Source organism: Bos indicus x Bos taurus, chromosome 2, assembly GCF_003369695.1.
Source record: "Bos indicus x Bos taurus breed Angus x Brahman F1 hybrid chromosome 2, Bos_hybrid_MaternalHap_v2.0, whole genome shotgun sequence".
Taxonomy (NCBI): Eukaryota; Metazoa; Chordata; class Mammalia; order Artiodactyla; family Bovidae; genus Bos; species Bos indicus x Bos taurus.
The window spans coordinates 87806216-87831592 of NC_040077.1; the positions used below are offsets into that span (position 1 = coordinate 87806216).

The following is a 25377-nucleotide window of genomic DNA, read 5'->3' on the forward strand; positions in this document are numbered from 1 at the left end:
GCTTGGGAAGAATTATGAAACTGCAATTACCACCAGGTGCCTCCTACAAGTATTTCAGGAACTGTTAGAACTCTCTCTGCTTGAAACTGGGAACACTTGGCAGTCCTGCTCAGCTTTACAAATCTGCCAAGTTTGGTAAATTTAGTTCCGACATTTAAACAGCATGGGAGATTTACATCGACTTAAAAAAAAAAAAGTTTGGCTGAATTTCTGTGTGACCGGCCACTGTTTTCAATATAGATATTACTTGTGGGGGAGAAAAAAAAAAAAAAAGACACAAAGCAAGTGGCTCTAACTTGTGTTAACCCTCTATGAGCTTCCCAATCCACATACTTAATAGGTTTCCTTGCATGCATACCAGAGGGCACCCAAACCTTTTTATGAGATGCCCTCATGGGGACACTCCAATTCCACCACTGAAGCAACAGAAAGTGTGGCTGCAATCTGGTGAAGGGCCACAGCACACCTCAGAGAATACCATGATAGGCTCAGATACTTTCTGACTGTGTGACCCATCCAAATGGAACGCTTTACATAGGAACTTAATGTTCTCGTGTGCTCTGCTCACAGAGAACTCACAAAGAAAAGAAAAATGCTGACAAGTCGAAAGAAAAGTAGTATGGACTCAAGAAAAAGGCTGGAGACCTGAGTTTGGACATCACAGTACTCGAGGCAAAAGCTGATCCATTCCCATCCTGCATGTGCATGTGTGCTCGGTTGCTCAGTCGTGTCTGACTCTTTGTGAACCTATGGCCTGCTGCCCGCCAGGCTCCTCCGATCATGGGATTTCCCAGGCAAGAAAACCGGAGTTGCCATTTCCTTCTCTAGGGAATCTTCCTGACCTAGGGATTGAATTTAGGTCTCCTGCATTGGCAGGTGGATTCTCCACCACTGAGCCACCTGGGAAGCCCCTCCATTCTGCACACTTGTTAGATTATCACATAAAGGCATTCCCAGCTAACATCCCTTCTCAGGGCAATATGAGATCAGGCCCTAGGATGATACCTCAGAAAGAGCTAAGATGTTAACTTCTGAGTCTTACAAGAGATGGGGATAACCCCAAATTCTAAAAAGTAGATGCCAAAGATATTTCCACTTAGGGGAATATTAATGCAAAGAAATACTATCAGATTTGTAATCTATGGCTAAATAGGCCATATTTGGCCAACAGGCCAAAAGGCATTGGATGTAAAAGAAACATACTACTACCTCTAGTTGGCCAACAATCCTCAGGGTAAGGTAGGCAAACTTTTTTTAGAAGTAATATATTATAAGATAGTAAACCAAATGTCACAGAAATATGCATCTGTGAAATAAACATAGTTATCAGCACTCCAGGAGGTAATCACCACCCAAAACACCATGTAAGACAATTTTACTATAAGAAACTTACAAAAGGTATGCCATCTGATAGTTCTGCCAATTTGGTTGTCATTACTTTGATTAGAAAAGTCTTTATAAATGGGAATATAATGTGCCACACAATGAAGCTAGAAAAAAATGTTAAGAAGTGTGTGTCTGCATGCATATATGCCCAAGGAAAGGCCAAGGTAGGGTAGGGCAGGTATATACAACTATCCTACTGGTGAAATGATTCTAAGAAAATCCTGATTTATTGTCATGTTTTCAGAAAGAAGCAACAAGTGAGACACCTGTCTTCCAGAAAATGTTATACAATCTAGGTATTAATTCTCTTTCTGAAATTAAAAGTCAGTTCTGCCTTAAGTTATCCTACTTTCCACTTGGACTAAGCAACTTGATATATTAATAATGATTTGACTTCCCTGGTGGCTCAGACGGTAAGGCGTCTGTCTACAATTCAGGAGACCCAGGTTCGATCCCTAGGTTGGGAAGATCCCCTGGAGAAGGAAATGGCAACCCACTCCAGGATTATTGCCTGGAAAATCCCATGGAAGGAGGACTACACTCCATGGGGTCGCAAAGAGTCGGAGACGACTGAGTGACTTCACTTTCACTTTTCTTTCTTGCTTCTAAGACAAACATCTCCAAATTAATACATGCAGAAGCAAGAGGGATAACAATTTTCAACACTACTTTCCTATACACCCAATGGAATACTAATCAGTCATGCAAAAGAGTGAAATCATGCCATTTGCAGCAACACAGACGGACCTGGAGATTATCATACTAAGTGAAGTAAGTCCAACAGAGAAAGACAAATGTCATATCACGTATATGTAGAATTTAAAATATGATACAAATGAATTTATTTACAAAACAGAAACAGACTCACAGATATAGAAAACAAATTTATGGTTACCAAAGGGGAAAGGGCAAGGGAGGGCTAAATTAGGCGTTTGAGATTGGCAGATGCAAACTGCTATACATAAAACAGACAGACAACAAGGTCCTACTGTATAGCACAGTGTCTCGTAATAGGCCACGATGAGAAGGAATACAAAATACATACATACATACATACATACAGAAAATATGTATGCATATATATATGGATCATTTTGCTATATACCACAGACTAACACATTGTACATCAATTGTACTTCAATAAAATAAAAAATTAAAATACAACCAATACCAATTTCTAATACAAAAAGATACTAAGATTGCTATTTTCTGAGCTTTCTTTAATGATGAACTCTACACCCGGAGGACAAGCTAGCACTCACTCCCTTCTCTCTTTCTCTCTCTCTCATGGATATGTGTATATGTATGGCTGAGTCCCTTTGTTGTTCACCTGAAACTATCACAATATTGTTAATCAGCTATACACCAATGCAAAATAAAAAGTTTTTAAAAAAAGATAAATAATAGTATAAATAATGAGATGAAAAATTAAAACTCTTTATTCTCTGACCTCGCCCCCCAAAAAAATAAGTAACTTTAGCATTTTACCAAATGTCAGACTACCAAATTTGGAAATGCTTTAGGATATGCGTGGATATATTCTTTATCCTGGTTATGATGATTATATGTTAAGATCTTTCAAAGGCAAAGTTTGTAAACTTCTTCTGTGAAATTATTTTGACAAATTGTGGAGGATATTGTGGCAAAGATCTTGTGTGTAAAATACTGAAACAACAAAAAAAATATTGTTCTCATGGACCAGGTTCAAAACTGTAAGTCTGTTTATTCCTAATCAATAAAAAACAAAATCACTCTGAAGGGCAGAGTTCTTTTATTTACTTTTTGTTCAGCGTGGTTTACCTTTTTTCCCCCACATGGAAATTGTGGAGTTCCTACCCCTGCATTTTTTACATGTTGGACAACCATACAGGGAAATGAATTCATCTCTAAGAGAAATCAAGACAAAGCATCCTTGTAAATGACTGCTCATCAGCATCATTTCCGAAGTGAATGAGACACAATATTTGTATTTTCAGGGGTTGGTGGATATACTGTTGCCTCTGTCTCATTCGCCTAATTGAAGATAAAGTCTCAAACCAACAAGGTGGCCAGTGCTGCCTCCATGAATTGCCCCAGAGAATGAGAACACTGTTCTAAATTATTTACTTCAAGTCTCATCTGTGTAGCCCTGGTCCCAAAGCAGATTCCTTTTACCTCAGACATGTTCAATAACAAGTGGCTAACTGGTGGGCACAAGAAGAGTTTTAGTTGTTTTGTTGAACCCTCTTCATTTCGGTTATGTGCTTTTAACTATTTCAACAGTGATTTTTAAAAATATAGCCAAAATTCTACAGGCATATGAATGTAAAGCATGTTTTATTTAGTTAGTTTAAAATCATCATGGGGAAAAAAAAATCAGAAGAAAATGTATGGCATGACTTAAATATACCACAAATCACTCCATCTAATTATCAAGATAAGTAAATGCTTATCATATTGAAACTGTCTTGAATAGAACATAAATTAATAATTTATCCTACATAAATATTTCTAAAGCCCTTGCCACTCAGTTGTCTGGCATTTTAATGATCAACCGGCCAGGGAGGAGGTATCACATGGACATTCCCATTATGCAGCCTGAGCTATAGAGAATATGGCGTGGTACCTGGGCATTGCAAATAAAAATATACTTTTATGAATAGAAAGGTCATGAATATTGAGAATGTGAAAACTGAGGGAAATTAATAAATTAACCAGGATATTGCTTATTAAAATTTCATATCAGTAATCTTATTAAAACATATTGTAAGTATTGAGTAAAGTGGTCATTAAGTATTTTCCTCATCATAGGCAGCAGAGCCTTCTCAGGGGAGAGATTATAAACAATTCTCTCTGTGGTGTTAGCTGAGGTTGTGTAAGACCAAGAAACATGTTGACTGAAAAGGAGTAAAACAAGCCTCTGCACAGGGGAGAAAGGCACCTTCCACCACAGCTCTTGGGTTACAGGTCACTGACAAAAGAAGGGAGTTGGGCAAAAAGAGCCTCTCACTGGCCTTCTCCCTCATCCTTTAATGGAGAGTTTTGTAAACTCCAAAATATTTCCAGCACCAGCAAACAATACATGAGGCTGGCAAAAAATTCAATAAAAGCAAAATATTTCAAAGCACAAACAAGAGATAATACAATGCCATCTAGCTTCATTGCTAATACAGGTTATCTCTAAAGGAAAAACAGAGAGCTGGGGCCAGGAATTCCCTGGTCGTCCAGTGGTTAGGACTCTAACCACTGTTAGTGCTTTCACTGTGGTGAGCACAGGATTGAGCCCTGGTTAGGGAACTAAAATCCTGCAAGCCGTGCAATGTGACCAACAACAACAACAAAAACTGGGGCTAATTTTTAAACAGAAAAATCAATATGCTTATGATTTCTAGTATTTTAATAATACTTATTTGTGATAAATTAAATGACCTTAGAGTTTTTGAATCTGCCATTTCTGTTGAAGCACTTTCTTATTTACATTATTATGACTTTCATATTCCTTCAACAATTTATATAGTTGGCTCCAAATTGCTAGTGTGCAAAATACATGCTCAGAAATATCTGGGAAACATTACCATGACTAGCTCTGTAAGATTTACTTCCAAGGTTGTACACTAGCCCTTGAAACTTTGTCTGGGACAGGTGAGAAACCGCCTTTGATGGGCCTTTACTCGTTTAAGAACAAGAAGAGAACCCAAGCCTGGGCCAGGGTTTAGGAAATCTGAGCCTGAGCCCATCAGAACTCCCAGCCACTCCAGGAGAGGACACCAAAGATCATTACTGACTAGATTTTAACAGATACCTCTTTTTCATACCTCTCAGACATTAGAAATTCTCAACAATTAGGCTATATCTCCCAATGATTACCTAGAGAACCCCCAAATTCAATATACATATTGCCAAGGAATGACAGATCAGTCTATTAATTCATTTCTCATTTGCAACTTGGTACAAAGCTCATAAGGGAATGGGAGGATTCCCAAGACGTAGATTCTGCTGCCAAGGAGTTTACTATATGGTGGTTTATAGAAGTACAATGTAAAAGATGATGAGTGTCATAAATTTCAGATAGAACTAGTACCATTTCAGTTCAAAAGAGGGTGAACGTATTGCCAACTGCGGTATTCAGGGAAAACATTTTGGAAGAGGCGGTACTTAACTTGGCTGGGATTTGAAATGTACATAATATTAACAGGCAACTATAGACATAGTGGTGAGGCTAGGCAAAGAGGGAGACTAAGTGAAGGATTGGACAGTATTAGAACATTTGAACAAAAAGAAAGAGCACGACTAATCCAGAATATCAAAAGAAGTTTCTGTTTCCTTAAAAGCTTAAAAAAACACAGTACAAAAATGGGTAAAGCAGTAGAAGACTTTCTGAAGTGAAAACAATACAGTCCACGTTAAAAGAATTCTGAACTATTGGAGTATACACAAACTAACCAGCAAACATTACCCCCCAAATGAAGTGATATTAGGTAATCTGTTCAGCCTTTTTGTCACCTGCAACAAATTAGGCTTTCAATATGCAAAACATCTTCCTTCCAGAAAAACAAATGATCATGATTCCATTTAACTGTAATTTAATGAGGCATAATTTATTTTTTAAAGTGATATACACCAGGTGTGTGCTAAAAAAACTGGCCCAGCCAAACCCTAGTGCTTCTCTTTGGAAAAAGCCTCAAACTAGCCAGAGACTATTTTCATTTCTGTAAGCTACATTTCTGTTCACATATTTGTTATAACATAAACTTTTGAAGTAATTCAACCCCCAAAATACTCATATATCATGTCACACAGATACCATATCATAGGCACAGTATATTATAGTTTGAAAATGTTAGGTTTCAACCCAAACAAATGATGCCACAACCAACGAACAAGGTTAAAAGGCACACACACCCCCATATTACAGATTAAAGTTACAGAAAGTCAGAGGTGGAAGGGGTCTTGGGACCCATATGGGCTAACCACATATCCTGCCACCCACCATGACCCATCACATAGTTCCCTCAGAAGGTACTCTTCACATTTCACCACCCCTTTTGCATGCTTATCAGTTAGTCTTAACTAATACAATTCTGAAATGTCTGATTTCAGCTGACATGAGCCAAGAACTAGTATCTTCTTATGAAAACCAGGTGATACCAAATTCTTAGTCTAATCATACAAAGTGAATGCTTCAATTCCAGTGGTTAATGTACAGTTAGTTGAAGCTGTGAACTCAGTTACTTGGCTGAACAGAGTATTGACATCCTACCCACTGAAAGCTGACCTAACAGAATTGGTTCTTTCCTAATCTCCAGTCTCATTTCCATCCAGACACTCCTGAGAGGCATTCTCCCCTTGGCTTACAAATATAAACAGGTTTCCCTGGCTCCCATATTCATAATCTACAACCCCACTACAAAGCTGACTGCTGAAATTCATTTGCCTTATGTTAAAAACTACTCACCTCCCCCATCAGCCCCTAGAGCACTGCTTAGACATGAAGGCAGAGTATTTAGTGTGATTTGAATAAAAGGTATACAGGGCACAACAATGACAATTTGATTTTTATTATTAAAAATGATGTGTTAAATCCTCAAAGAAAATGTCGTTATTGCATTAGTTTAATAAAAACCTCTCTTTTCTTATAATATTTCTTTATTAGCAAAGACAGTCTATGCATATAGCACTTTTATATGATGGGGGTGGATAGAATTGAGCATTTAGAGGGAATCAATGTACTCTGCAAATATAAGTGCATATACGAAAGTAACATTTGCAGACAAATGTTCATGCTGTAGAGATGTATTCTGCAATGCACTGAAAGACTATGCATATATCTGTATATGTATATATGCTGCAGTTGGCAATACTTTCTCCCTCCTCTGAAGGGAGATGGCACTAGTTCTATCTTATATTTACGACACTTAGCATCTTTTACATTGTGTAACTATAAAACCTCTTTCTCCCATCATATAGTCAACTCCTTGGGAGTAAAATATGTATATTTTGTGCTTAGTGGTTAGTTGGGGATATACAGACATATAGGGCTCTAAGAGAGTACCATATTTTTTTCAGTGTTCTGGAAGTGGGAGTCCCATATTTGCTAAATAGTTAGCAGCTAGCCTGATAGTGAAGTTGCTCAGTCGTGTCTGACTCTTTGAGATCCTATGGACTGTAGCCTACCAGGCTCCTCCCTCCATGGAATTTTCCAGGCAAGAATATTGGAGTGGGTTGCCATTTCCTTCTCCAGGGGATCTTCCCAACCCAGGGATTGAACTCAGGTCTCCCACATTGTAGGCAGATGCTTTACCATCTGAGCCACCAGCAAAGCCCCAGCTAGCCTGATGGACCATGTTAAAAGCCTAACTCACAACAGTCACTCAAGATCTTCTCTTTCAACCTATTAAAAACAAATAAGATAATAAATACTGAAATTTGGGGCCTTGCAAACCCCACGTTAGAACAAATATTCCATGTTCCCCAAATCTACAATTTATTAAATGAAACAGTCACCTCACAGCTTTCTTTCTAGTATATGCAGTAAAACTTCATTTGTGCCACCTGCCACATCAGACGGAGAAGGCAGTGGCACCCCACTCTAGTACTCTTGTCTGGAAAATCCCATGGATGGAGGAGCCTGGTAGGCTGCAGTCCATGGGGTTGCTAAGAGTCAGACACGACTAAGCAATTTCACTTTCACTTTTCACTTTCATGCACTGGAGAAGGAAATGGCAACCCACTCCAGTATTCTTGCCTGGAGAATCCCAGGGATGGGGGAGCCTGTTGGGCTGCCGTCTATGGGGTCGCACAGAGTCGGACACAACTGAAGCGACTTAGTAGCAGCAGCAGCAGCAGCCACATCAGAATACAGTAAGCTGGCAACACAACATTGCCTGCAACGGAACATTCTTGAAACCAAAGCAGTCTGTGTTTTCTTAACTGTAACCCCCTTGTTCAAACCACACTTGAGCATGTACCATGGAGGAACTTAGCCAAAACCAGATTCCTGACAACTTGACTACTTCCTACTTACCTCATCTATGCAATGATAGAAGCAACTAAATAAATGGTCCCATCTTATTTCCTTCCTCATCCCTTCCGCCTTTGTCTCTAGGAAGTCTTAGGAACTGAAATAGGGGCTGTGCACAATCTAAGTAAAAATTTTCTAAACACATTAGCACCAAAAAGCAAAGCAAATACAGAACTGAACAGGTTCCTTTTGGAAACATTTGCCAGTGGTGTTCTCAGCTCTGGGCACATACATGGTTTCTACTAACACCTCAAGTACCTGGCACCATGACTATTGCATTCACAAAGTGCTGGGCCCTTGTTATTCCTAGTTTCCATGAGTATTCTGTGAAACAACTGTTGGCAAACTTCCCAAAAAATTTACTAGCTTTGGCTACTTTGTCAAAACATTGGCAAAAATAGTACTTTCAAAAACAAAATAAAACAAAAACATACATTTTCCTGCATATTTATATCTCAAATGTATCAAATGCATTCAGATATAAGTAGAAAAGCAGTCTATAAACATATGAGTTGACTCTGTCCTGAAATAATTATAAAACATTATTTTTTTTCCTTGCTGAACATTTTCTGCCTTAGCTTTGATCACCTCCAGGGTTAAAAACATCTGTTCTCATACATGGAACATATCACAGGACTTATTATACCAAAGTGGGAATACCAATTTTAAAAGTCTATTTATTCTTATATCTCCTTGAGGGTGGGTTTGTGTCTTTCATCATCTGGTCAATGGTAACAAATGATTGAGAATAAAGTGATTATGAGGATGAGTTCTGAAGTTAAAATTTCTGAGTTCAAAATTGGGTTTCAAGTGGACAAAGATTAATTAATCTCCCTATGGCACAGTTTCCTCACCAGCAAAATTGAGATAATAATTGCTCTTCCTTCATAGGGTTCTCTAGAGAGCTTATAACTGTACTGAATACGTGTTAAATGTTCAATAAATGTTAGCCCTCATTATAACCCTAGCGTAGTCTCTGAATGCTTAATAAATCCTTGTTAAATGAATGGATAAATACAGAACTAATATCAAAGTACATTTCTTTTTTTTTTCAAAGTACATTTATTTTCCACCTGCAACATCCCATATTCAAGGCCCTCCACTTATAGATGTCTTCTTATAAAGACAGAAAATATTAAAATATTAATTAAAATAAATAAAGAAATTCTAGGAAGTAGAATAATTAAAATTATTTGAGATAGAGGAGAGTGTGAAGAAAAATTTAATAATTATATAAAGCAAAATGACCATAAGGACATTTCAGGATAGCACTGAACTAATATTTATTCATACTTCAAAAAAGTAAAATCACCTTCTTTCCCCAAGTAACTTTTAAAATCAGCTTTAATCTGCATCATTGTTGAAACATGTTCATAATTATTAGTGGCTGATAAAATTAATTTAGCATATAATAGGTAGTTTATTTATAACAAAATGTAGTTAAGTAGATTAGAAATTACCACAGTGCTTCATACTCTATTGTTTCATGAAGGTTTTTTCTTTCTCTTTCATGAAGAAATATACTGGTATAGTTGGAAATAAGGTGGAACTTAAAACAGACACACATACATGTGTGCACAAATGTCTAAGTGTGTGTGACTTAGACATACTAGCTCATAATGTAAAACTTAGTTCTTACTGAGTGTGATGACCAGAGAAGTTTGCAAGTAAATACTGCTGTCTACAGGAATAATTTTAGGCACAAAACTTGCAGATAGAATTTAAACTACCTTGTCAATTTCCAATTGACTTCAAATTGATTTAATTGTATTTTTCTCACAGAATTTTTGGCCTTCAAACTGAATTTACTTTAGTTGAACAAACAGGCACTTAACCCCAGGCCAAGTGGTCATCATTTCCATCAGTGGCCATTAAAGGAACACTCCATGTATTTTTTTAATTACTTTGAATAAGCAAAGGTGAAAAGCATATAAATAATGGAACCTAAAGCTAGTGTTGCCTTGTATTTCTTCTATAAAAATCCTACTTTAAACACCATCCAGAATTTGGAGAAACTAGTTAACTAATAAAACTAGGCTTTCCCACTAAAAGTGCCGGTCTCTACTGAGACACACTCACTAGAAGTGAAATATCTTATTTCAGGTTAGAGACTCCACATCTGTGCAAAATAAGTCAACCCCTTCTTGTTAGAGAATAGTGACATTGTAAAACCATCATCGAAAGGCATGTTTTTTTTTTTGTAAAAATAAAAGGCCCTGAATTTTATTTATTTAGGCCATACCCATAGCTTATGGGATCTTAGTTCCCCAACCAGGGATTGAACCCTTGCCCTTGGCAATGAGCATGCAGAGAATTCAGGGAATTCCCCTTGAATTCTCTGTAACTCAGATGGTAAAGAGTCTGCCTGCAATGCGGGAGATCTGGGTTCAATCTCTGGGTTTGGAAGATCCCCTGGGGAAGGGAACAGATACCCTACTCCAGTATTCTGGCCTGCAGAATTGGGGTCCCAGAGCTGCTGCTGCTGCTAAGTCACTTCAGTCGTGTCTGACTCTGTGCAACCTCATAGACAGCAGCCCACCAGGCTCCTCTGTTCCTGGGATTCTCCAGGCAAGAACACTGGAGTATGTTGCCATTTCCTTCTCCAATGCATGAAAGTGAAAAGTAAAAGTGAAGTCGCTGAGTCGTGTCTGACTCTTAGCGACCCCATGGACTTCAGGCTCCTCCATCCATGGGATTTTCCAGGCAAGAGTACTGGAGTGGGGTGCCATCGCCTTCTCTGGGGGTCCCAGAGAGTTGGACACAATTGAGCGGTTCTCACTTTCTTTCACTTTGTAACAGTTCAGTAACTATTTTTTAAGGATTTTTCACACTGATCAGGGATGAAAGGAATAGAACACTGTACTATCATATCTGTATCCTCTGATTCTTTGGTACAAGTTTTGTGAAGGAGGTGGATAAAAGGAGCCTTTATATTTTCTTTTACATGAAATGTTCTGTTTCAACTAGATTTAGGAGTGGGAATACGCTAGTATACTGAATCAAATTTCTCTTTACCCAGAGCACAAACAGACCCAGCTTATCCCCCATGCTTTTTGCCCAAAATTGCCTAAAAGGTGCTAATTAACGATAGTCTTTATATGTAAGGAGGGACTAAATTGAGACCACTATCCTGAGGGCCATCCTTAAGTCACTGAATAACTTTGAGACACTGCTGTCTTGGGAGATATTAATATTATTATAATCTTTAAATCTATGAATTCAAGCCAGTGATTCTGAAATGAAAGAGTACCTATTTTATGAAGCTTGCAGGACCCTCTTTTCCTACTTTATTAATTTAATGTTGAAATCAAAAGAGGGCATATTATTTGCTTCAAAACTCAATAACATGTTCATGCCTGATCTGTGGCATTTCATATTTACAGCCCATCTTTCACTGGCTGGATTTCCTTTTTCTCACAGGTTCCCTAGTCATTTTATAACCAGCTCACTGGACCATGGAGTCAAGACCCCTGGACTTGCATTGTATTCTATTGCTGTATTGCTGAGTGCATATATCTTACTGAATGCTGAGAAAGAGTTTTAAATATCTTGGAGGTCAAGTTTTCTACATGTACAAATGGTATGAGTAACTAAATCATGCCTACCTTGAGCTAACAATAAGTATAAATCAAACAAGAAGTTATAGAAATTTCTCCCCACGCTCAGAAAAAACTAACAGGTAATATACTAAAGCTCAGACTTCCAAATATTTTGGTTGTTCGAATTTTCATTTTGTTGCTACACATCTCTTCCTAATTGTGCCATTTCAATTTTTAACCTTAATAATGTGGGTGGGAATATACTATAAACACAGTGCCAATAAAGCATAAAAGCAAAGTCCATGTCATTTCACACAAAGACATTTACATTTCTAGCTGTTGACCTTACTGCCAATTTTTCTGATACATCACTCAATTTAATTTTCCAATCTGTTGAAAACATTCTCCAGTTGCTGAGTGACTTCATAAATTGTATTTATGACCCTGAACTTAAGTTTTTCAAATGATATGGCTTTAATAAATAAACAAGAGATTTTTTTTGCAAAGTCTCATAAAAAAATTAAAAGTATGCAAACTAAGGATCGATCAACCAAATGAGTTCACAAAGGATTTTAAAAATTCTCTTCTATATCAGATAAAAATAAGATGAACAGCTCTCTCAAAAAAGACCTTTGATAAAATGTTGCAAATTGTGTAACTCTGTGACTTTTTCACAAACTAAGGATACCAAATTAGAAGCATTTCTTTCACAGAAGACTAACACATTTTGCAAAATACACATAGACTTCTAATGAAAACATGCTTCTAAGAACTGACTCAGAAGAGCTACCTGGACACAAAATGAGTCTGAACTTTCCCAGTTATGGCATATAATCTGCTAGAGAAAAAAGAAAAATAACTGCACTTCGCCAAAAGTGAATGTGGCAAAAGTTTCGTTCAAATGATACAAACTTTTTATTGCCAATTCCATGTGCATGGCTGTTTCCTGAACCCCACCTTTGAAGGGGATAGAGGGGTAAGGGGATAGAGGTGCAGAGAGGGACAGAGAATAACCCTTCATTTCCCTTTGCTGGCATTCTAATGCTCCCATTCACATGTGGCAGGGCATTTGTTCCAATGGATTTAGCCTAGTTTGGATCAAAGCTTCCTCTCTACTTCATTTAACAGATTTGCTCAAATGGAAGGTCTCAAAGGAGAAACGATGCTAGTAAATGGGGGATTTCTGAACACATGAATATGTAGGTCATTGGATTTTAAATAAATTAGAGAATAGTTTATCTATTAAGGAAGATTCATTGTACATATTTCATGAAACCATTCTTATTATAGGTCAGTGGACATCCCACAACCATTCCTGGGTAATATTAAGTTGTAAAATAGTCACAAACCTTTTCATATCTTCAAAAGCCTCTTACTGATTTTCTTAAGTCCATAAAGTGACAAGGGGCAAAAGAATGCTATAGGTTAGGATTCATAACCAAATTGTCAAAATGCAAAGAGGTAAACACAGAAAATAGCCAGGCAACTTATTTCATGTCCATAGGGCTGCTAAGTGTGCCAATGCTAAAATAAATTTGGGATAGAAGCAAGGGAAAATGAATATGCAAAAAAAAATAAAACCCTACAGAGGTTCTCTTCTCAAAATTATCAGTCTAACAGAACCCATTTGCATCATTGACAGAGCACTGGAGATAGGGCAGGACAGAGAAGCAAAGCTACTTTGAAACTCAAGTAAATCACATAATGCACCTTTGAGACTCAGTAAGGATGGTTTTATGTCAAGTCTGAAAGATCTCATAGGGCCTCATATCCAATGTCTGTTTCTGTCTCATTCCTTCTCTTTCTCTCCCCTCCCTCTAACCAATCCCTCCACATTCAACATCTATAAGTAAATCTGGCTAATATCCACACCAGCGCATTGAATTCAGGGGACTCAGTTAAAAATCACAATAGTTATAATGTATTTAAGAGAAAGTAGTACAGTAAAGAAAAAAAAAAAAACCCTATATAATTCTATGCTGCTGCTGCTAAGTCGCTTCAGTCATGTCCAACTCTCTGCGACCCCAGAGATGGCAGCCCACCAGGCTACCCTGTCCCTGGGATTCTCCAGGCAAGAACACTGGAGTGGGTTGCCATTTCCTTCTCCAATGCATGAAAGTGAAAAGTGAAAGTGAAGTCGCTCAGTTGTGTCCGACTCCTAGCGACCCCATGGACTACAGCCTACCAGGCTCAACACTGATAATATTTTTAAACCAAAGTGGTACCATAAAAACCTCTATACTATTTCCATAATAACATCTTGCCTTAGATTTCTGAAGGTAGTAGGTATAAAAGTAAAGATATGTTTTATTCAAACTACTATCCTATGGCATAACCAAATGTCAATTAGACTAGCAATGACCTTGATCTGTAATCTGAGATAAAAAGCACATCCTGAGATAAAGATTTCTACACAAGTGATTTATTTAGGAAGTGCTTCTGAGTGAAACTTGTGACAGAGTGGGAGAAGCAGGACAGAAAAGGGAAGAAGTGTAAGCAAAGCCTCAGCCTCAGCCCAGTCTGCAGACAGCTCTGGAGTGAAAGTCACAGGTCAGCACTGTCCCTGCGACAGGAGGCAAGGAGCTGGGCTTTCATCCTCCTGCACCTATCAGACACCTATTAAGCGCTTCCAGCTCTCTGTCAGTGCAAGCAAAGGAAAATCCAGTAGGCTGAGGAAAGTCCTTTGAATGAAGAGCCCACCAGCAGACACCATGACTTAGAAGTAGGATAGGAGGCGGTGCTGGAGGAGTGAAGGATGGAAACCAGAGGAGGCTTGTGATCTGCCTCAGCCTCCTCCTGTGTATCATAGCACTTTGTGACCACAGGTAACAGAAATGCTTAGTAATGTGTCATAGGATTGCCAGAATATTAATGACCAAGTCAGAAAATATCACTTTTCTCCTACTATTCTCATAGGCTCCCATTTGTCATAAAAGTCTCCAGAAGTAGGGCTAACCTTTTCTTTCAGAAGACTAGCAAAGGAAAAAGTGATGTGCTCAGAGTATATTTTATATAAGGTCAGAATGGCAAAAATAGGCTTCCACCGTGTAAGATGGAGCTTCTCTGCTGGCTCAGTAGTAAAGAATCTGCCTGCAATGCAGAAGATGTGGGTTTGATCCCTGGATGGGGAAGATCCCCTGAAGGAGGAAATGGTAACCCACTCCAGTATTATTGCCTGGGAAATCTCATGGACAGAGAAGCCTGGTGGGCTACAGTCCAGGGGGTAGCAAAGAGTCAGACACAACTCAGCAGCTGAACAACAACAACAAATCATGCGTATGGCACAGACATGATGCACCACACTGCCACTCCCTGTATCTGGAATTATATTAGTCTCATGCTCACGCTGAAGATTCAATATCCTGGTACTGCATGATCTCAAATGTGCTGTTTCCCTTGCCTGGAACATGTGACTTAATTTATGTTCTTAGTTTAGACAGTATTAACAAACTAACAGAGAAGTGTAAGAAATAATAGTAAATAAAATCAGAATGGCAAAAGGTTGTCGATCTCTGACTCTGGCAGAAGTCAGGACCTTGTCAAGAAGTATGGGTAGGAGATCATTTTATCAAACAAATGTATTTTCTGTTTTTAAAAGACAAGCTGATAAGAATTAAAATGTATTAAAAAGCAAGTTCTTGGAAATACGGTTCCTTCCCCCTTAATTTTGTTATTTTACATCAACAAATGATATAGTGACAATGGATCAGACATACAAAGTAATTAAGTTCTTCCTTGAAGAACTGCTTTTTCAAACGCTATTTATTATGAATTTCAGTCTTTCATCTGGAAGTCTTAAACATGAAGAACTAGGCTTTTTTTTTAACAACTCAATTCATTTGTGAACGCTGTGCATGTGATTTTTGTTCTACATGTACACATACACACATACAAAACAGAGAAATTAATTACTAGATTTATTCTTGGTCCAATCATCAAGAACAAATCCAGGAACACAAACTATAGTGTAACAAATCAAAATGCTTTTTACTGAATTTGATAATAAGTGAATAATAGATATCATGAACTATTTATGAAAAGTACTCAGTAAACTGAGAATATGCTCCAGGGATCAGTGCATCTCCTGCACTGCAAGTGGATTTTTTACCCACCGAGCCACTGAAAAAGCCCAAGCATATACTACATATCAGTAAAACAACTGAGTACAAGACTAGAACTCGTCTTAGGTGTCCATCAAAAATAAATGGTTCTGATTCTGTTTGCTTTGAAGAAAAAAAAAAAATGTTGAGATTCATTACTGTCCACAGATTAACAACTCATTTATGTTATTATCTACAAAGTTAATTTTTATTTTTTAACAAGTTATTTTATCACTCACATATTTCTGATTCCATTCAAGAGAGCCTATTATTTGGAAAATCCATGGTTGGTTTCATGGGGCATAGTAGACCATATCTTCCATTTAACAATGTTGCTGGTGAAACCCAGCTGTCCAACCTTTGCTGTAGTGACTACAGCATATACAGCAGAAACAATCTGCCTGTTGACCTCCAGCTTAGGTTCAAACTATGTCATTCTGTCAATACCATCTACCTTGATTAGGCTGGGCTTTATACACAACAGGTTATGATCCCAGAGGGATAAAAAGCTTTCCCAAATTAAAAGCAGAAATTTAAAATGAAATACTCATACATTCCTATGCATTTTCCACTTGAAATCCTCAAGGCAGGCCCATGAACTCAAGCTCATGTTGATTGAAAGTGAATGTTTGTTTCTGAGTGTAGCCATCTTACAAATTTAATCGCAGTAAGAAAATAATAAAATGTGTTCTGTGCTTCATTTAGACCTTTTATAACTTGGCACTTGAAAGATGGCAATGCCAAAGAAAAATCATTAATTCCAAAAAAAACAGACAAAAAGGATTGTGCAGGAGAAGACAGGCCTCCAGGGCCCAGGGCTTTGGCAGAGCATTTCTTCCTACCAACACGGCCTGCCTTGGTCTAGCCTCATTGGGAGTCTTCTCTCATGCTTCATGCTATTTAGTAAACTGTATACTGCATACACTAATTCTAAAATCCAAAGCAATACAACCATGCTCTCAAACTTATCCTTATCCAAAGGAGCTATATAAATAACCAGCAATAAAATGTTGACTAGCCTTGAAATGCCTATTCATGCACATGAATGATAGATGAAAGAGAGCACATACACACAGAGAACTGCAAAATATAGACTTAAGTACACATCCTTCTACTTCGTGTTTTATAATAGTATGAAACAGACTTGCTCAAGAAGATAAGCACTCCTATGGGCTCAATCCAGATAACTGTGGACACATACACGCTACCCTAGTACTTTAAGCCACAACAGAATAGTGGTTTAGTGACATCTGGAACACGTGTAGCCCTCTGTGAACCTCTGAACTCATTTTCAAATGATGCAACAGGCTCTGTCAATAACAGAATGTATACGTTAGCTAAGCGTCAAGGGAGCAGGAGGTTTCACCCCTCTTGGTCTCCCGCCATACCTAATCTGTCAGCACCAAATCTCAAGCAAGCCCACTGCCTTTCTTCCCTGATCCTACTCCTGCAGTTTCACCGTGGCTGAAGACTGTTACCAAACCACAATGGTTGGTTCCATCACTCGTTCATGCTGTTTGACTTCAGCTGAGGCCCAAGCTAATTCTTCTGTCTCAAATTGACTCCCTCTCACTTTCAGAACTGTCAACCCATTTCTGGTCTCCCTTTCAACACCAAATTTTGGAAAGAGTGATTTACAGCCACTGCTTCTGTATCCTTGACAGTTAATCACTCCTTAACTCCTAAATTCTGGCTCCTTCCCTCACCACTCTAATGAAATTATACTCTAAAGCTTGCCAAGGATTTCTCCCAACCAAACACCAAATCTGATGGCATGGTTTCAGACTTCCCCTCCCTAGACTCCGTAGTTTTCCCCACATGGAAGAGTCTCCTCTGGAGACTCTCAGCCCAAATCCTCTATACTTGATCAGCATCTCCCTTTTCTTCCACCTTCGCCTGCCCCACCTCTCCTGGCATTTCGTGGTCTCTTTTCCTTGGTGTTAGTAGTGCTGGTGGCTTCTCCCCTCCCTCTGCTGTCCTGTTAAATTCCAGGTTTTGTGAATAAATTTCTAATCTCTTTCTCTGACCCTAACAACTATTTTTAGCACTAAACTCTTATTTTCAATGACTGCTACACATCTTTACTTAAGGAGTCTACTAGCACTTCAAAGTCAAATAGCCCAAAGTCAAAACAGCCCAAAATAATCACTTTAACCTTACTCCAACCATCTCTTTCAATGCCCTCCTTGATTCTCTAAATAATTACGCTTCATTGGTAGTCATGAGGCTCAAAGCCTAGCGTTATCTCTACTCCAGGCAGTTGCAATTTCTGTCAACTTTACTCTCACAATGCTTTTTGACATTACCCTCCACTCCATTGCCACCAGTCTTGTTCAAAACTTCTATGCATTTCAGCCGCACACATAAGGCAGCCTCCTAAGTAAAATTCCTACCCTCTTGATGGGAAAAAAAGTATTCCTAACATCCAATTCTGATCATTTGATGAAAGAATATCCCTACATAAAACCTTCAGTGGTTTCCACTGCTCATTAAACACAGTTCAAAGTTCTTAGCACGAACCTAAGATCTTTTTGGATCTGTTCTTCTACCTTTAAGTCATATTATCTAGCTTTGCTATCAACTATCAGCTGGTCCTGACTTTTTCTGACTCAACCCTTTTCTTGTGTGTGTGTGTGTGTGTGTGTGTGTGTGTTTTAACCTAAAATACCCTTCTTCTCCATGTTTGCCCATTAAATTTTATTCATCGTTCAAGGTCTAACTATCCAGAAACCTTCATACTCAAGTCAGTTGTTCACATATGTGTTCACTCACAATTTTTTTCATCTTTGCATCTGCAGAGAGCTTTGTTTCCTGCCTTGCATTTAGTAGGGTGACTAACTTAAACCCACTGTCCTCTTAAAGACTCACTTGCTTACTCACTTATTTACTCTACTCTAAGTATGCCTAACCCCAACTCCTCACAAATACCCATTGCAGTCACTGCTCACAATTATCTTACATTATTCTCCTGACTTCACATTTTATTTATCTGAGTACATTCTACTTTTCACTACCAGATTGTTACCTCCTTAAGATTAGGCACTTTTATTTTTTGGGTACTCATACAATTGGTCCTCTGTGTCTGTGGATGCAAAATCCACAGATAGGGCGGACCAACTGTACTGCACCATTTTACATAAGGGACTTGAGCATCTATGGGTTTTGGTATTTGCAAGGGTCCTGGAACCAAACTCCTACAGACACCAAAGGGACGATGGCATAAGAGCTAGATTGGCAGTTCTCAAAATGTGACCTAAGACCAGCATCAGGACCAGCTGGGATCTTGTTAGACATGCAAATTTCTGGGTCCCACCCTAGACCTGTGAATCAGAAACTCTAGCAAGTGGGCCAGCAATCTAACAGTCTTCCAAGTAATTCTAATGCACACTCACATTTAGTACTGGTGGGAAAGAACTTCTTGATTATAAGCAGCCTTCAATAAAATAAGACATAGCTAAACCGTTCACTGTCTATCATTTAATATTATATTGGCATATAATTCTCTCAAAATATTAAAAATATGAGTCAACTACCAATTACTACGTTGTGCTAAGTCGTTTCAGTCATGTCCAACTCTGTGTAACCCTATGGACTGTAGACCTCCAGGCTCCTCTGTCCATGGGGATTCTCTGGGCAAGAATACTGGAGTGGGCTGCCAAGTCCTCCTCCAGGTAATTTTCCCAACCCAGAAATTGACCTGTCTCTCTTACGTCTCCTGCACTGACAGGCGGGTTCTTTACCACTAGCACCACTTGGGAACCCCTTTATCAATACTACTTTACCAGTATCTTAAATCTAACTTATACATTTTGAAGGGTTTATTAAAAATTATGAAAATGATAACATATAATAATATTTTTTGTAAAGTTCAAAGATAGAGTAAGTTTAGAACTAGTTTTTTTAAAAATAAAAACAAGGAATGATAATCACAAAATTCAAGATCAGGGTTACATCTGGGGAAAGTAAATGGAAAAGAGGGCGGAAGGAGAAGTACATAAAGAGACCCACGTCACTAGTAACATTTCAGGTGCTGAGTTGGGTAGTGAGTTCACAGATATTCATTATGTCACTGAAATTAATCATAGCCAAGCGTAGATCAATGGTGATAGTATTTCACGAACTAAAGATTATTAATTAATATGATTCTATGTGCTCTGAGATCCACAGAAAAATTTTAAAGAGATAAACAATATCTGTCACAACGTGTCCATAGTATTAACATGATACATGATATATCATTAACATGATATAAACATTATGATGTTTAATGCTAATGGTACCTGTGTGCGATTGAATGCCACTCTTGCAAAGACAGCTTGGGACACACTGGCTCTCTTCAACTCATCTCTGACTTGCTGGTAGATATCTGGAGATACTTCCACAGAGGAGTTGGTTGGCTCTGGCTTAACTGCTCTGGGAATGGGTGGGTGGTTCAAGAACTGCTGGTTGATGGCTTGAGGATGCTGGTGAGCCAGAAGCCGGCTAACGGCAATCTGTTGGTTGATCAGATGGGCCATGGCAATTTGTTGCCTGACAAGTTGTGGACTGAGCTGGGGAGAAAGAAGACCAGGGCTCATGATGGGCTGTAATGCGGGCACTTGGTTTCGGATTGGAGTACTGTGGTGGATTTGGCTATGAGGAGACTGTTCGTTGGTTTTCCCCAGGGAGGCCAGCTGGTTCATATTTGGTAAATGCATTGGACGCTGGCCCAGAACACAATAGTCTGAAAGGTTTTCTCGTTCCACTCTTTCCACTGTTAAGAGATAAAAATGATAATTTGTCATTATCATCATTAGTATAATTTGTTGCTGATACATGTAGTTTTAAATTATATTTTTGGTATATTAATTAAAAAGATTTTTTTCATACAAAGCTGGAAGACCCAGAGTAAAAGTGAGTCATCTTTTCCTGAAAAAATGTTACAATAATAGATTTTTCCATAGGTTACGATATGAAAATAAAAATATTTGCCTTTTTTAAATTTCTAAAAGTAGGCATTCTATTAAATAGCCAAGACAGAAATGGTTATTACAAATTCTAAATCTTCTCATGTTTCCAACCTCTATCACCTCCTTCATCATCCACTGTGGTAAAAAAAAAAAAAAAAAAAAAAGCTGTTTTAATCTTCTGTAGTTTGTGGTTAATTGTGCAGTTCATGAGTATCATGAAATGTCAAGAACAACATCTTCTGCCAAATTAATTGCTATGCAGGTCAGGAAGCAACAGTTAGAACTGGACATGGAACAACAGACTGGTTCCAAACAGGAAAAGGAGTACGTCAAGGCTGTATATTGTCACCCTGCTTATTTAACTTATATGCAGAGCACATCATGAGAAATGCTGGGATGGAAGAAGCACAAGCTGGAATCAAGATTGCTGGGAGAAATATCAATAACTTCAGATATGCAGATGACACCACCCTTATGGCAAAAAGTGAAGAGGAACTAAAAAGCCTCTTGATGAAAGTGAAAGTGGAGAGTGAAAAAGTTGGCTTAAAGCTCAACATTCAGAAAACGAAGATCATGGCATTTGGTCCCATCGCTTCATGACAAATAGATGGGGAAACAGTGGAAACAGTGTCAGACTTTATTTTGGGGGGCTCCAAAATCACTGAAGATGGTGACTGCAGCCATGAAATTAAAAGACACTTACTCCTTGGAAGGAAAGTTATGACCAACCTAGATAGCATATTCAAAAGCAGAGACATTACTTTGCCAACAAAGGTCTGTCTAGTCAAGGCTATGGTTTGTCCAGTGGTCATGTATGGATGTGAGAGTTGGACTGTGAAGAAAGCTGAGCGCCGAAGAATTGATGCTTTTGAACTGTGGTGTTGGAGAAGACTCTTGAGAGCCCCTTGGACTGCAAGGAGATCCAACCAGTCCATTCTAAAGGAGATCAGTCCTGGGTGTTCTTTGGAAGGACTGATGCTGAAGCTGAAACTCCAGTACTTTGGCTACCTCATGCAAAGAGTTGACTCATTGGAAACGACTCTGATGCTGGGAGGACTTGGGGGCAGGAAGAGAAGGGGATGACAGCGGATGAGATGGCTGGATGGCATGACTGACTTGATGGACGTGAGTTTGAGTGAACTCCAGGAGTTGGTGATGGACAGGGAGGCCTGGTGTGCTGCGATTCATGGAGTCGCAAAGAGTCGGACACGACTGAGCAACTGAACTGAATAAAAAATCTCACATAAATACTATTATACAACTATGGAGACATTTATATAAAAGGCCTGTCTCATAGTATACCCTTTCAACTCCTCACTTGGTATCTTTTCTATAGGAATGTATCTTTAAGACATGGATATTTTAATGATTGTGATATGCACCAGAATAAGAAAAAGTCTCACAAAATTAATAATATCACCTTGATTTGCCATTTGTTTGCTAGGATCAGTGCATTCTCTTGGAAAAACCCTGTTAGCCTTTAACCTACTTTTAAGATTGCCAAGAAAAATATCAATAACCTCAGATATGCAGATGACACCACCCTTATGATAGACAGCGAAGAAACTAAAGAGCCTCTTGATGAAAATGAAAGACGTGAGTGAAAAAGTAAGATCATGGCATCCGGTCCCATCACTTCATGGCAAATAGATGGGGAAACAATGGGAACAGTAAGAGACTTTATTTTCTTGGGCTCCAAAATCACTGCAGATAGTGACTAAAACCATGAAATTAAAAGACACTTGCTCCTTGGAAGAAAAGCTATGACCAACCTAGATGGCATGTTAAAAAGCAGAGACACTACTTTGCCAACAAAGGTCCATCTAGTCCAAGCTATGGTTTTTCCAATTGTTATGTACGGATGTGAGAGTTGGACTATAAAGAAAGCTGAGCGCCGAAGAATTGATGCTTTTGAACTGTGGTGTTGGAGAAGACCCTTGAGAGTCCCTTGGACTGCAAGGAGATCCAACCAGTCAATTCTAAAGGAAATCAGCCCTGAATATTCATTAAAAGGACTGATGTTGAAGCTGAAACTCAAACACTTTGGCCACCTGATGCAAAGAACTGACTCACTGGAAAAGACCCTGATGCTGGGAAAGATTGAAGGCGGGAGGAGAAGGGGACGACGAGGATGAGATGGTTGGATGGCATCACCGACTCAACGGACATGAATCTGAGTAAGCTCCGGGAGTTGGTGATGGACAGGGAAGCGTGACTAAGTGACTGAACTGAAGTGAACTGATTTACTATTAAATAAAATTCTCCCTTTCTCCAGGTTATTTTTCTTATATGTTTTATTGTACTTTAGTAAAGATTTAAGGAATAACTTTGAAAGGGAGAAAAAGGAAAGTATCATATATGTTCAAACAAGAGGCAGTCTTTTCTTCCCTCAGGAATATTTCACAAGAAAGACTCACATCAAAAAAGAAAAAAAAAGTCACATCATATCAAATCAAATCCTTATCTAAATCTCTGTATTACATTATTATGTAAAGTTAAGGTTTGTTTGGGGAAAACACATTAGGCTGAATCAACCTCTATCTTTGCCAGCTTTAAATGCTTGTGGATATAATCTAACAAAAACTGTGTTATGCTGTTGTTTTTATTTTGACACTCTGCTTGTGCTATTCTGTGAATATTTCCCCAGGCCTGAACCCAGGCCCTGGCAGTGAGAGCATGTAATACCAACCACGGGGCTGCCAGGGAATTCCCCAAAAATCTGATAAAGCAAAAATTCTACATGGAAGTAATTTTTTCTTACAATTGGAAATGTTGTATATGATTATGCAAAAGTGTATTGATATAACTTTAAAGAAAACTACTTTGAGTGATTACATGCTAGAAAGCAGAAAAGTATTCACCTGTAAGACAAATTTTTAAAATAATTGCACCTTTCAATATGCAAACAGTGCTTGTAAATTGGCACATGGCTTACAGTGATAGAGTCATAATTGATCAAAAAAGTACTGAGTCTCACATACTAAGACAACGAACATATAGCTGCCAGGGGAAAGGGGCAGTTAGGGAGTCTGGGATGATCGTGTATACACTGCTATATTTAAAATGGATAACCAGCAAGGACCTATTGCATAGCACTCTGCTAAATGTTATGTGATAGTCTGGATGGGAGAGAGGCTTGGGGGAAAATGCATACATGAATACGTATGGCAGAGTTCCTTCATTGTTGGCCTGAAACTATCACAACACTGCTAACTTGCTATACCCTAATACAAAATAAAGTTCAAAAGAAAAAGTACTGAATCTCAAAATATTTAGGCAAAAGTGATGTGTGCTGGAAAACTGGGTAAGATGACTCAAAACAGGGAATTCAGAGATGACAAAGTCACTAGAATCAAATCATACGTAAAGTATTTGAAAAAAATCAATCAAGAAAGTAATATTTCTAAATTAATATTTCATATAACGTGATTTTTAAATACATACAAGGAAGTAATATCTGATCATTTTATTACATGTCTAAAGATTTTGTATATTTAAAACTTCTAACTGGTAAAGCACATAGACATCCATATCTTGGGAGCACCTTATATTCAGACATATACAATATTTTTTCATGATTTTTTAAAAAACTGAATGGTGCTTAACTTTCCTATGAACTCCTAAATAAGTCAAAAGTTTACTTCAAACTTCTTTAAGACTTCAATTTATAACTTAATCCTTTCGATGTAACTCATGTATTTTGTATTCACCTTTCCTTCATAAAGTTCAAGGTAAACAAATTATTTTAATCTTATCCTCTAAAGGCAAACATTTTTCAGGTATTGTAATAAGACACACTTAAAATCAAACCAAGCAAATAGTTAAGAGACTTTAAGCAAGGTAATCTAACACAGTTTTCATAGGACAGAAGTTGCTATTGTAAGTTCCTCACTGAAAGAAGTGAAGAGGGTATGGAAGAAGGTATTCCGTGCAAAGGGAAATCAAAAAAAAGCTAAAGTAGCAATGCTCATATCAGACAAATAGACTTTAAAGACTGTTAGAAGAGACAAAAAAGGACACTATACAATGATCAAGAGATCAATCCAAAAAGAAGATGTAACAGTTGTAAATATACATACAACAAACAGTAGCACCTAATATATAAGGCAAATGCTAACAGCCATAAAAGGAGAAATTAACACAATAATAGTGGGTGACTTTAACAGTCCACTTTTGTCAATGGACATATCATCCAAACAGAAAATCAGTAAGGAAACAAAGGCCTTAAATGTTACATTAGACCAGATGGACTTAACTGATTTTTATAGAGCATTCTATTGAAAAATAACAAAATACACATTTTTCCCAAGTGCACATGGAATATTCTCCAGGATCAACCATGTGCTGGGACACAAAGCAAGCCTTGGTAAATTTAAGCAAATTAAAATTGTATCAGGCATCTT

General features: G+C 38.1%; 1 protein-coding gene across 4 annotated transcripts in view; it reads right to left on the reverse strand.

Annotated features, from left to right (window-relative positions):
* SATB2 (SATB homeobox 2) overlaps positions 1-25377 on the reverse strand; it is a 210033-nt gene that overhangs the window by 52772 nt on the left and 131884 nt on the right. For all 4 annotated transcript variants that reach the window (XM_027563810.1, XM_027563818.1, XM_027563828.1 and 1 more), the window contains one exon: positions 20306-20778. In XM_027563810.1, coding sequence (XP_027419611.1) covers positions 20306-20778 — 473 coding nt within the window. The remainder of the gene's footprint in view (positions 1-20305; positions 20779-25377) is intronic.